Source organism: Brassica napus, chromosome C6, assembly GCF_020379485.1.
Source record: "Brassica napus cultivar Da-Ae chromosome C6, Da-Ae, whole genome shotgun sequence".
Taxonomy (NCBI): Eukaryota; Viridiplantae; Streptophyta; class Magnoliopsida; order Brassicales; family Brassicaceae; genus Brassica; species Brassica napus.
The window spans coordinates 10,216,489-10,230,386 of NC_063449.1; the positions used below are offsets into that span (position 1 = coordinate 10,216,489).

The following is a 13,898-nucleotide window of genomic DNA, read 5'->3' on the forward strand; positions in this document are numbered from 1 at the left end:
ACTACACTGTTAACTTGACAGTAGATAAAGATCCAATTTCAGTGTATCAAGTTTTGGCGCCGTTGCGACGGGTACCAGCTTTTTACCTTTATTTTTTGGTTATTTATTTAGTCTAAAACTTCTAACTTGTTTAAATCCTTTTTGCAGTTAATGACCCAGGTGCATGACCAGTAGACATACTCGGAGCAATACACAAGGTGACTTAATTTCGCGTACAAATCAGGAACTCGCAAGCTTAGAAAGAACCAACCGTCAACAAAAATCAATCACTGCAACAATGGCCGACTTCGGCACTCCAGAAAAAATGGCTGCGTCTATGCTACAGATGCAACAACAGATGCAACAGATGCAAGAGTTACAGCAAACAATCGCAGCGCAGCAACTGGCTGCACAGCGGGAACCACCTGTCCCAATTGGTGAGAGAAACCTACCACGTAACATCCCTGCCACGTGCTCTGCTATCGCTCCACCACCATGTCAAAGGTTAGACTTTGAAATAAAACCCGGCAAGATCAATCTTGTCCAGAGAAAAATGTTCCATTGACTGTTAGCTGTAATACCGATGGAACACATTGAAGCTTTTGAAGAGATATGCAGTTTCACTCGTGCAAACAGCGTTCCACCCGACTACATCAAATGCATGATGTTCCCATTCTCTATAGCAGACAAGGCTTCACGATGGCTTAAGTCATTACCTACAGGTTCCATAACTTCTTGGGAACAGGTTAGAGCGGCTTTCTTGGGACACTTCTATACGAAAGCCAAAACAGCTGCCCTAAGGAACAAGATTTCCTCCTTCAAGCAACTCGCTAGTGAACCTTTCAACGAAGCTTGGGAACTGTTCAATGATACCCTCAGAGAGTGTCCTCATCACGGGTTCGACGATGACCATGTTCTAGGAATCTTCTACGATGGAGTGGAATGGGAGTTCTGCAATGCTCTGAATGCAGCGAGCAATGGAGATTTCATGACTCAAACCACAGAAGGAGCTCACGCGCTAATAGAGAACATGGCAGCTAGTTTGTCCAACAAAAACGAGGAAACTGACTGTTCCAAAAAGTTGAACAGCATGGACACTAGGAAGATTGATGACCTCGCCTAAGGCCGATCTACTGCTCAAGAACAATCAGAATCAGATCTATGTCATGGAAGAAACCAATTTGGAACTAGGTACTACAGATGCTGCAGCAGAAACCGAGACATCAGAAGACGATCAGCAAGAGGTCAGTTATGTCAATGGACAGGTTTGGCAGTTCAAAAACTACCATCCAAATCCTAATGTGAGGAACAACCCGCCTCTGTTCTCATACAAGACCAATCCAGATAACCCCAACGACAGATCTCAGGGAAATCAGTTCCAAAACACTGGATATCAGAAGCCATACTTCCAGAATCAGAATCAGAATCAGAATGGGAAGATGTTCATCCTCAACCAGGCTCAGAATCAATTTCAGAACCGGCAGAATAATCCACAGGCTGCTCCTGCAACCGTGAGCGGTCCGCCAGATGAGCTTAAGGGAATGATGCAACAACTTCTGCAAATTCAACAGATTCAAGGAAAAGCACTGAACCAGGTTACATCCGAGATAAACACTCGGATGGACAACATGTCACGGAATTGAATTCCAAATACGATGTTGTACCAAGCCACATAAGGCTGATGGACGTTCAGATTGCTCAAACTACTGAAACAATAAAAAGGCAACAGGGAACACTCCCAGGGAAAACAGACAAGAATCCAAAGGACTGTAACGCAGTCGAGCTGAGAAGTGGAAGACATCTATCAGATCCTGTCCCCAAGAAGCTCACTGCTCAAGAGAAGGGAAAACACAAAGAGGGTGAACCACCTTCGCTTGAGGATGTCCACGATGACGATCATGAACCGGAATAGCCAAGAACTGCAGAACAGTAGCCCCCACGACGCAAGATCAACCTGTTCCAACTAGCGTCTACATCCCAAAGGTTCCCTATCCAGTCCCTGCTAAGAAATCATGCAAGGATTGCGAAGAGATGAAGTGCAAAAAGATGCTTGAAGAGTTGAACGTTAAGTTCTCTCTCATGGATGCTATTCAGATGATTCATTCAATGCACAGTCTTGTGAAAGGGCTGATCTCCGGGAAGACTTCTGCAGACAGCGACATCATGATGGTCTCGAAAGAATGCAACGCAGTCCTTCAAAACAGAACAGTCGGGAAATTGGAAGATCCTAGAAAATTTGTCCTATATGTTCAGATTGGAGAAACAGTCTTCGCTTGTTCTCTGTGCGATTTGTGTTCCAGTGTGAATCTCATGCCCTACTCAGTTGCAAAACGTATGGGACTAACCAACTTCAAGCCAACCAGGATTTCTTTGGTGTTCGCAGACAGATCAGTCAAGTTGCCAGTAGGTGTTCTTGAAGATCTACAAGTTCAAATTGGTGACACCACTGTTCCTGCAGACTTCGTGGTTCTAGAGCTCGAAGATGAACCAAAAAACCCTCTTTCTGGGCCGTCCTTTCCTGTGCACAGCTGGTGCAATCATTGACATCCGCAATGGGACGATTGATCTCCAACTGGGAGATATTGTGACGAAGTTCGAGATGGATAAGCTTCTCAAACGACCTATGCTAGATGGTCAGAGATTCACGATTAGCGACGAGAATGCCGCCTTGACCCCTCAACAAGGGATGATCGAAGAAATCCTCGCAGATGATCCTTTGGAAGTAGCCCTGATACGAGTAGAGTCTGAGCAGAACACATGCAACGTTGATGCTGACGGATACGAAAAGATGCTAGACTCGTGCGAAAGCATCGAGAAGATAGTCACTTTTCTAAGTCTGGGGGAAACGAGCAATCAGATTTCACCAAAAGGAGCAACTGCTTCTAAGAAACCAACCAGTCAGCTCGATGATTCGTGGAGCGAACTCAAGGCTCCAAAGATTGAATTAAAGTCTCTTCCAGCGGGACTCAGGTATGCGTTTCTTGGACCTAATTCAACATACCCTGTCATCGTGAACTCTAAGCTTAATAATGTGAAAACTGCTAAACTATTGTGTGAATTGAGAAAATACCGCAAGGCAATAGGATATTCATTAGCTGATATTCCCGGTATTTCACCTGATTTATGCATGCATAGAATACACCTAGAAGATGAATCGATGACTTCAATAGAACATCAGAGGCGGTTAAACCCAAATCTAAAAGATGTTGTTAAGAAAGAGATAATGAAACTTCTAGAAGCTGGTGTAATTTATGATATTTCTGATAGTAAGTGGGTTAGTCATGTTCATGTAGTTTCTAAGAAAGGGGGGATAACTGTGGTTGCTAATGAAAAGAATGAATTGATACCCACTAGGACAGTAACCGGTCACCGTATGTTTATTGATTTTTGAAAATTAAATACGGCTATATGAAAGGACCACTTCCCGCTCCCATTTATTGATCAAATGCAAGAGATATTGGCTAACCACCCATACTACTACTTCTTAGATGGTTATTCAGGTTTCTTACAAATTCCCATTCACCCAGACGATCAGGAGAAGACGACCTTCACGTGTCCTTACGGCACCTTTGCCTACAGGAGAATGCCGTTTGGTTTGTGCAACGCTCCTGCGACATTCCAGCGTTGCATGATGTCTATTTTCACTGACCTAATTGAGGATATAATGGAAGTTTTCATGGACGATTTTAGCGTCTATGGGAACTCCTTTTCTGTGTGTTTGTCAAACTTGTGAAGGGTCGTTCAGCGCTGCGAGGAAAAGCATCTCGTTTTGAATTGGGAGAAGTGTCACTTCATGGTGCGAGATGAGATTGTTCTCGATCACAAATTCTCAGAAAAGGGGATCGAAGTGGACAAAGCAAAGATAGAAGTGATGATGAGCTTACAACCTCCAAAATCTGTCAAAGGAATCATGAGTTTCCTCGGACATGTTGGCTTTTACAGAAGATTCATCAAGGACTTCTCCAAAATCGCAATGCCACTCACTTGCCTGCTCTGCAAGGAGACAATATTTAAGTTCGATAGCGATTGTTTGTCAGCTTTCCACACGATCAAAGGAGCTCTAGTCAGTGCACCCATCGTGCAACCACCAGACTAGGAGCTCCCATTCGAGATCATGACAGACGCAAGCGATTTTGCAGTTGGAGCTGTGCTGGGACAACGAAAAGATAAGAAGCTCCACGTGATCTATCACGCTATCAGGACATTAGATGAAGCTCAGTGTCGCTATGTAACTACAGAAAAGGAACTTATAGCAATTGTCTACGGCTTTGAAAAGTTCAGATCCTACTTAGTGGGATCTAAGGTGATAGTGCACACAGACCATGCAGCATTGAGGTACTTGCTGACGAAGAAGGATGCGAAACCAAGGCTACTCCGATGGATCTTATTGCTTCAGGAATTTGACCTGGAAATCAAAGACAAAAAGGGCATTGAGAATGGCGTTGCAGACCACCTGTCCAGAATGAAAATAGATGAAAAACCAGCACTTGATGACAACCTTCCAATCGAGCATGTCTACTCGATCAGTCTGGGAAGCGTCACAGAACAACCGCTCCGTCTAGTTTGCTCCAGCGTTCTGAAATACCTTGTCTGTGCAATCAAAAAGTAACATCCCAATCTTCCATGGTTTGCTGAGATCGCCAACTATATGGCTGCTGAGAAAGAACCTGTCAAATTCACTAGCAATGATAAACAGAAATTTCTGAGAGGAGCATGACATTACTATTGGGATGAACCCTATCTGTACCGTAGCTGCAAGGACGGAGTATTCCGACGATGTGTAACTGTATCTGAGATTCCAGGAATCCTCTATCACTGTCATGGTTCCTCTTATGCAGGGCATTTTGCGACCTTTAAAACCGTGTCTAAGATCCTTCAAGCCAGTTTTTGGTGGCCAACAATGTTTCAAGACGCCCATTCCTACATCTCTAGATGCGACTCATGCCAGCGACAAGGGAATATCAGTAAACGGAATGAGATGCCTCAGAACTTCATCTTGGAGGTTGAAGTATTCGATTGTTGGGGAATCGACTTCATGGGACCATTCCCACCATCCTTCAAGAATGAGTACATCTTGGTAGCAGTTGACTGCGTTTCTAAATGGGTGGAAGCGATTGCCAGTCCCACAAACGACGCAAGGGTGGTCACTAAGATGTTCAAAACCATAATCTTTCAAAGATTTGGGGTACCACGTGTGGTCATCAGTGATGGGGGTAGTCATTTCATCAACAAGATCTTTGCAGGTCTATTGAAGAAGAACGGTGTGCAACACAAGGTAGCCACGCCATATCACCCTCAAACTAGTGGGCAAGTGGAAGTTTCAAACAGAGAGATCAAGAGCATCATGCAGAAAACAGTTAACACAAGTCGCAAGGATTGGTCGCTCAAGCTAGACAACTCTCTCTGGGCTTACAGAACAGCTTACAAAACACCAATCGGGACCACTCCTTACAATCTGTTGTACGGTAAAGCTTGTCACCTACCGGTTGAGTTGGAGTATAAGGCAGCTTGGGCTGTGAAACTACTCAACTTTGACATCAAACCAGTAGCAGAGAAACGATCCATGCAGATTCACGAACTGGAAGAAATTAGGCATCTCGCCTATGAAAGCTCTAAAATCTACAAGGAGCGAACTAAGGCTTACCATGACAAGAGGATCATCAACCGCAACTTTCAACCTAAGGACGGATCATCAACCGCAACTTTCAACCTAAGGACCAGGTGCTCTTGTTCAACTCAAGGCTACGATTGTTCCATGGAAAGCTGCGATCTAAGTGGTCCGTACCATTCACCATTAAAGAGGTCCGCCCCCACGGAGCTGTTGCGTTGCTGAACACGAAAGGGGAAGAATTTGTTGTCAATGGCCAATGCATAAAGCCATACCTAGCCGAGACAACAATCGCAGAGGGTGAAGAAATTCCCCTAAGCGATCCTCCATTAGCCTAATAGGCGAACCAAGCCAAACTAGTGACTTAAACCAAGCGCTTGGTGGGAGGCAACCCACTGGTGAGTGTAAATATTTCTTTTAGATTTCGTTTTTTGTGCAATTTTTTTACTTTTCTGCAGGATAAAAATCAAAAACCCCGAGTTACTAAAAAAAAAAAAAAAAAAATGGAACAGTCTCTGATTTTTCGGAGCAGCTGCTCCGTGAAGGTAAGTCTCTCGGGACCAAAAAAAAAAGAGTTTTAATTATATTTGAATTAATTTTGTAAAATAGAGGAAAACCCTAGGAAATAGAAAGTGGGGCACGAAGTGGGCCTATAAAAGGGAAACTTTCCCCATCTCTTTCCCACTTCCACAAAAACCGCCCCCAATCGTCCCTCTCCCCTCTCCTTTAAAAACCTTAAACTCTTTCAGTTTTTCGGTTTCTATTTGCTTGGATTTCGAACTATTTGGCTAATTTGGAGGACTCTACTATCACCAATCGAACGGTAAGAGGCGAAATCACACTGTGATTCTCGGCCTAAAAATCTCTTTCCCTTCTCTTCTTTGCGGTTGAATAGATCGATTTTAGGATTTATCACAATCAAAATCGACCTCTCCTTTTACTTCTAGGATTGTTAATAGAAGTTGAGATGAGAATGGTTAAATCAATTAGGTTAGATGGAAAGTCATCACCTTTGGGCCAATGTTCTTAAATTACACATGCATTGATTTCTAGATACGATTTTGGGATCTATTGAATCGATATTTGATTGGCGAGTTGAATGATATTATCTTCTAAAGTGATTGTACCTGGTTTGCCATTGTCAATCTCTTGTTATCTCTACATTGGGTTATAGAATAGTTTTGAAAGAGAAACTAAAATCGTAAAAGCTGCCAACTTTTTCCATTCAAACCCAATCGAACGGTACTAAGAACTTCTCCTTTGGTTTTGTTTTGCAGATGGCTCCCAAGCGAACCAAGGCAGCATCCAGGATCAAGCCACCATACGCTCTGGGTGAACCGGAGGATTACACTGTTCCCCCAACCTACCCATGGCCACGAGAAGAGGGAACATAGATCTCCATCACAGACCCGAACATCCTTAAGTCCTCAGAGACTAGATGGGATAAGGAAGCCTCACGCCGCTACAACACTCTGCTCAACACCAACATCCTCCCCACCCGTTTCGTTGACGCCGAGGCTTTGAGCGACCTAGGTCTCCATGAGGATTTACATGCGGTTCTCCAGGTGCTGGGAATAGCTGATCTCTGTCACAGATCTCACTCGCTGTATCCTGATTTGGTGTGGCAAGTCCTCGCCACCGTGGAGCTAACTTTCAAGAGGCACGGGTTCCCGATCTTTGAGGAAGCCTACTTCACTTTCTTTGCGAGTGGTGTTAAGCACTCCATCACCATGGAAGCGCTGACTGAGGTCTACAAGATGTCAGAGGAATACACTCAGACGTCCTTTCCAAGGAAGTTTGTTCCAGAGCAAGCATTCTGGAAATTCATCGTTTCAGGAGATTTCAAATCCCGATCAGCCAGTCAGTCTCACATCCGTAACCCTGTTCTGCGAATTACTGCTAAGGTCCTGAGCAATCTGCTCTTCACAAAGGACCAGACGTCAAAGGTGACACGTGGAGAGTTGCAGATGTTATGTGTCGGTGTTGAGGACGAGCTCAAATCCTCCGACATTGGGATTCCGACCGCGCCGATGACAACCAGTCCGGGGTGTGTGCTCGCTCAGATGTTTGTGGACAAGAAAGCCAGAGTGGTAAAGGGTTCTTTAAAGAAAGACCGTTATGGGAGTTTGCTTACTCCTCTTTTTCGCCACTTGGAGCTTGATCTCAGCGTATATCAGTGTAACGAGACAGCGGCGTTCATTGATATCCCTTACCTGATCAACTGCCAGATTCTCCGCGACGAGAACACCTACAACTTCCTCAGTCAGGACGGGAGAAACCTCTACTGCAAGCTGCCTCAACCGAACATCACCTCGCTAAGTGATGTGACCAACATCTGTTTCGTCCCTGATACTCGGTATCTCTGCGCCGACCCAAAGTCATCTTTTTGTGACGATACTATGGACGATGTTGAGTTTGTCCGCACAGATGGAGGCGACAATGTATATGACCTGGGTCCCCTTGATGACAACGCAGATGACGCCACCAACCGACGCTGGATGGTAGATTCTCAGCACAAGAACAACAGCCTCATGAAGAGGATACTGAAGGCGATCACTGGAGGTTGCATGGGAGCTCCGAGCACAGCTGAACCTCGTCAAGACCAGCCTACATCGCGCAGTCATCGTCCAGGGAAGGAGCCGGCAGGAACTGCAAGGGGTGACGAAGAGACTCCATGGGCTACTCCACGCAAAAGGAACAGGCGTTCCGCGGGCCAGTCCGAGAGCGATGATACTGACTAGGCAGTCTCCTAGTTCTATCTCAATTGTTATATCCGTTTGAACTATTTCTCTTTTTGTTTCCTGCACTTGTTTATTATTTTAGCATTTCCTTGAATTATTTTCTCACCAGGGATGGTGAGAAGTAAGTCTGGGGGAGGCGCTTATCTGCTACTAATGTTTACCTTTGGGTTTTATGTTTTAGAGTCAGTCCGCTTTGATGTTAAAATCGAGTCAGTCCAAACTTTGTGAGAATCAGGACCTTATTCTATGATGTGTATTAACCATCCTCGTGCTCTAATTCATCTTATTCAGTGACCTTAGCAGAAGCAACTGGCGCACATGTGGATCCAGATCACCCTGACATTACATCATCTTGTTCTCCAAAAGCTTTCAGCTTGTCGAGGTTACTCTGGAAAGACTTAACTTCATCTAACTCGAACTTAATCTTGACTGCAGTTCTTCTTGTTATGGGCGTTATAATAGGGTTTAACGTGATCAACACTCATGACTTCTTATTCTTTTTATCCATCTTGCTGATCCTAAGTGGCTAGCTCATCTTTAGCTATTACACACCTTAAAACCCTAAAGCCTTTGTTCCGCCCTCATGCATTTGTTATTCAGTATCTTATGTGCAGATATGTACAAAAGGGCCGGAGAGGAAAGGATCGACACAGTCTCTCACTCGTTGATGCAACATAATTTTTTGCTGAGGAATAGGCGGAAGCATATGGAGCAGCCGCTCCGCCGCCAATGATCTAACTAAGAAAAGAAGAGAGACAAGAATGAATGTGAGGTCAAGAACTCCAGTGGCATGTCACTATCACAATTGTTACCTCTTGCTTCGTCACCATCACCAATGTATTATCTCAAAAAAAAAAAATTTAAAAAAATATTTAGCTTTATGTACTTCAGAATAAGGTGAAGAAGAAGGAGAATATTCTAAAGAAAGACGCCACTGGTAAATTAGAAGAAGATTCTAAAGAAAAGAGATGAGAACCATGCAGATCAGAGCGATTGTTCCTAAAGAAGAACATGGAAAACCGAGTAGAGGCTGTGAACATCAATGGATCTATCCTCTCTTGCAATTTTGCGCGATATCCTGCATCCTCTACGAAATTTGGTAACCCCTAAACACTGATTAGCTCCACTTTAAACACAAAAGGCCTGTTTCATACCTAGACGGTTACCCTATCTAATGCCTATGATGAGAAGCTCACACTACTGTTAATTGAATATAAGGAGTTTTGTCTGGAAGGTTTTAACTTTGGCAGGTATGAGATACAGAGTATGAAGCCGTTTTGAACAGCAGTCAGTGGGGTTCTCAGTAAGGATGTGTCGATTTAGCTAAACTGCTTATATGGTTCAGAGATTCGTGGTTATTGCATGGTTGCTGAGAATAGGCGAGTTCCCACGCTTTCAAACATTTCTCTCGGTTCTTGGCACTTGTTTTGTTTGAGGACAAACAAAGATCTAAGTCTGGGGGAGTTGATATATTGTGTTTTTTTCACATTATACGTATGTCTTACTAATAGTTTTCAAGGTTTTATCAAGTCTTTTTAGTCCCTTTCGAATCATAACAGGTCTAGAGTTGCATTGGGTGGGAAATGGACCAGATAGAGGAAACGAAGAGAGAAAAGTATGATTTAGAGTCTTTCGCGCGGAACAGCCAACCAGAGCAGCCTGAGTGACTGTTCCAGTGACAGAGATAAAAAAGGAAGTTTCCAAATATTTTGGGATTTGCCCTAGATTTCCTATTTCCTTCATCTAGCCGCCTGTGGCTCCTATATATATAGTTTCCTATTTATTATTTTAGACTTACCTTAGTTTTTACGCAAGAAAGACCTGAGAGAGCTTTGTGAATTGCGATTTGCTACTTGTAAGGGAGACGGCTCCATCTATCTCCTAGAGAAGATTATCCTGAACCCTCTGAATCCTATTATTTATTATATGCAGTATTATTCAGAAATCATGTTTCTATGTTCTTGTGTTATGTCTGAGTAGTCACCGAGTTAGTTTAGGGTTCTAGGGTGTTGGATTCGTAAACTGAGCATAGATAAGTCATCTTAAGATTGTCTACATTCATATTTGTTCTTATTGCTTGCATTGAACTGATCACTTAATGCATGAATTAGGGTTAATCGATTTAGCTAACCGTTGATTGATAACCTGATATGATTTGAATGAGCTTTGCAACCCTAGTCAGCGAGAGTAGATGTAAGGGTGTGTTGTGAACATATCGGACTTGATCTCTAAAACTTGCTGGCGCGTCTTGATCCAAACGAGAGTTTAGGCATCAAGACCGACCTGCAAAGGAATCGATACCACGAGAGTGGGTTGATTTAACTTGAGTGATCCGAGTTTAGACTTGTTATAAACTGAACTTGAATAATTGCTTGGTTCGCGAACTCCTTGCCTGAAAAGAAACCCTAGACTAACGTCTTTAATCAATTCGAAAACAACCTAATCTTGTTACTTGTTCATACGTTATTTACATCTTCTTAAAACCCCTACTTCGTTTTAGCTTAATTCTGATCCCATAAAGATAAAGTGTGAACTGGTCCTCTGGAATTGAATCTAAACATATTACAACTACATTGTTAACTTGATAGTAGATAAAGATCCAATTTTAGTGTATCAGGTACATAGATGATCTCTGATCAGAGGAAACTTTCTTTCGGGCTTAATATCTTCCAAATAACTTGCAAATGCTGGTCATTCTTCTAGTTCTAAAACCATCTTCACCAATTGAGAACAATCCGTTGCAAACATAACCTGAAATTGACGTAATTTTCTCATACATTTCATTTCCCAGAGTAGTGCTTCTATCTCGCAGAGGAGATAGACAAGCCCGGACATTCCTCGCCCACCAAAAAAAGTTAAATCAACATAGGATTATAAGCACTAATAAAAATATATGAATTATAATTTTAGTTTACTATTTTTTAAAATGTTAAAATTTTCTAAATTGATTATTTATATGCTATTGAAAATATTCACAAATATTATATACTGTATATAAATTGAGGCTGAGGAAACAACATAACATTCCAATCATCACAGATTGTAATTAAGGTGAAAAGTGAACTGTAAGCTTTTGTCAAATCTTTTGTTGTGTGATTTTAATTCTGACCAGTGATACAAGTTTTAAGTATGATATTATGTCGCTTTATATACTGTATTCCCAAATATCCGTACACTTTGAAAACATATATATCATTTGTTTAGAATACAAGACTAGGACATAGCTTTGTTTTCTATAAGATACAATGACATTTTCTTCTTTATTAGATGAAAAAATCAAATACAAGAGTTAGCGGTTCGTTTATAAAATACATGTTGAATAGTTTATATTCCAGGAAGCAGCACATTTCGTTAATTTTAAACTCATAAAATAATAGAAAAAAACGCACAACCAAAGATCAATAAGATTTATATTGTAATTTTCAACAAAACTATATCTTAAGATCATCCTTTTTGTAACACACATCAAGAACCACTTGGTGGTAGACTAGTGGTAATCTTTTAGGGCTTAGTGTGTATTAGTTATGTGTTTAATTATTTATGGGAACTAAATTATTACTATTTGGCTAATCTAGGTTTGAGTTTCGGTTAAAGTAGCTTATATTGTGGATCGTAACAAACGTCCGGCTCAACCCAGCAATAGCCGAAAGATATTTCAAACCGGGTCAAGCATGTAGTACGCTTTCGGACTAATCCAATTTGTAGCATTAAGTGCGTTCCTTCTGAGGCCGACCGAACAGCCGATAGGGTTTATAAAAAAAAACACATGATCTACATCTTCTCTTGAATCCACTAAATGCATATAGCATCTAATTGTGTTAAATTAGAAGTTGGCCTAAAAATTCTTTAACTACAAGTTTATAATATAGTATTGTTTTATATTTTAGTAAAGCTTCGACACCACTGATCCTTTAACTTCTGATACAGATAAATCTGGTTCATACTACATATGTTTGTAACTAATAAAAATCTTTGTAGCACAGACAGTTGTATATCTGTGTTCTTTTACCAAAGTATATCTGGTTTAAAATTGGAGGTCATGTGTTCGGTTCTTCCAATTGCATTATTTTTTCACCGAGTAGTGACCAAACTAAACAAGAAATTGCATATACATTTGTTGAAAGATACATAAAAATACGAAGGAAATTTTACTAGATTGCTTGTGAAAGTCTTTGTTTGACTTATTAATTAATCATCTTTTGAACAAAGACTTCTGATTAATTGCCTTAACACAAAACAAAATGATCATATTCCTTTTCGTATGTAGATAGATCCCTTGACTTTCTCTACAAGCTTATCATATAATTTGAGCGGAAATTTCAATCTATTAGCAAATAAATGGAATTTTTGTTGTTGATTTATGTTCAAGGGAAAACGTTATAGTTTACGGTAAAATCTAAATTGAGATCCAAAGTCATATAGATTGAATAGTCGAAATTCCATGGAAACATATATATCATATATGCGTGCAAGAACTACACTTAATATATCATATATATTACACATTCTCATTTTGCAATTAATTAATATTTTACTGAAATGATATGATTGAGCGTGCTCGAAGACCAGGCAAACTTTTCCTCTGAAATTACGAGAAAATAGGAAATAGAAAGCGCACGACTTACCCAGTCTATACACATGAGTCTTGCATGCGGGAACGTGTTTAAACCATATACTATAAAGAAATGCATTTTTGGACAAATCCAAATATTTTCACTATAAATTCATAATAATCGTCACAAAATGTATAGGCCATAAAGTTTGATTCAAAAAGATGTTCCTGATTTGATAAGGGTACATTTTGAAAATTAAAATTAGAAATATTACAAAAAAAAAAAAAAAAAACTGATCAATGAACATGACTTGAATAATCCGAGTTGAAAATTTGTCCCTTCGTATATAGATAGGCCCAGATTTCCGTTGACGTTGATATATAAGCCTACAGATTGTTACAACAGAACCTAATTTATTATCTGACGTATAAAAGTGCAGTGGTAATATCAATCTACAATCAGAAAATGGAAATTTTCTTCTTGTTGTCTGTACCGTATTACGTCGAATGTGAGTGCGTTGAAATGTAGAGAGAGAATTCTCTCTGCAGATCTTAGATCTAGATTCAAATTTTGAATTTTTTCTCCTTGTTTTTTCATCTGAGCAATGTATGGAACACAAGAAGATCTCCTATCTTGAAGCCACCGTCTGCGCTCGTCCGTCTTGTTACTCCATTTTAAGTCTTGTATGAAGCAGCTCAACCTTCTCATGGCTCCTTTGGTGATTTCGTCTTTTCAGTCGCAACTCCGCCCTCCGTCTCGACTCCGCACTCCGTCTCCTCCGTCCGTCTCGACTCCGCCCTCCGTGTCCTTTGTTTCCACTCCGCCCTCCGACTCGGAGTCGCGACTCCACCCTCCGACTCCCCTGTTTCGACTCCGCAATCCGTCTCCTCCGTCTCGACTCCGCCCTGCGTCTCATCTGTCTCGACTCCGCCTTGCGCCTCCTCCGTCGCAACTCCAAGTCCGTCCTCCTCCTGATCCGCCACCGTGTACGTATCTCCCTGTGCTACCTGAAGCTTG

General features: G+C 41.5%; 2 protein-coding genes and 1 non-coding gene across 3 annotated transcripts; 2 read left to right on the forward strand and 1 right to left on the reverse strand.

The window, feature by feature from the left end:
• Nucleotides 1–772: 772 nt before the first annotated feature.
• On the reverse strand, nucleotides 773–879 carry LOC125589446. The gene has a single exon (XR_007325635.1). It is a non-coding gene; the product is annotated as a small nucleolar RNA R71 (small nucleolar RNA).
• A 1,131-nt stretch (nucleotides 880–2,010) lies between these two features.
• LOC106403333 lies at nucleotides 2,011–2,523 on the forward strand. Its single transcript, XM_013844173.2, has one exon. The coding sequence runs from the start codon at nucleotides 2,011–2,013 to the stop codon at nucleotides 2,521–2,523; it is 513 nt and encodes a 170-aa protein (XP_013699627.2).
• A 55-nt stretch (nucleotides 2,524–2,578) lies between these two features.
• Nucleotides 2,579–4,075, forward strand: LOC125588331. The gene is made up of 4 exons (XM_048759628.1): nucleotides 2,579–3,086; nucleotides 3,273–3,350; nucleotides 3,480–3,612; nucleotides 3,715–4,075. Exons 1-4 carry the CDS (start codon nucleotides 2,579–2,581, stop codon nucleotides 4,073–4,075), a joined length of 1,080 nt encoding a protein of 359 aa, XP_048615585.1.
• The last annotated feature ends 9,823 nt before the right edge of the window (nucleotides 4,076–13,898 follow it).

Coding starts and splice junctions, on each gene's coding strand:
- LOC106403333 (XM_013844173.2), top strand. CDS start 2,011: ATGAAGTGCAAAAAGATGCTTGAAGAGTTGAACGTTAAGTTCTCTCTC.
- LOC125588331 (XM_048759628.1), top strand. CDS start 2,579: ATGGATAAGCTTCTCAAACGACCTATGCTAGATGGTCAGAGATTCACG. Junction 3,087..3,272: donor TTCATTAGCTGATATTCCCG/GTATTTCACCTG, acceptor ATGTTCATGTAG/TTTCTAAGAAAGGGGGGATA. Junction 3,613..3,714: donor ACATTCCAGCGTTGCATGAT/GTCTATTTTCAC, acceptor AAACTTGTGAAG/GGTCGTTCAGCGCTGCGAGG.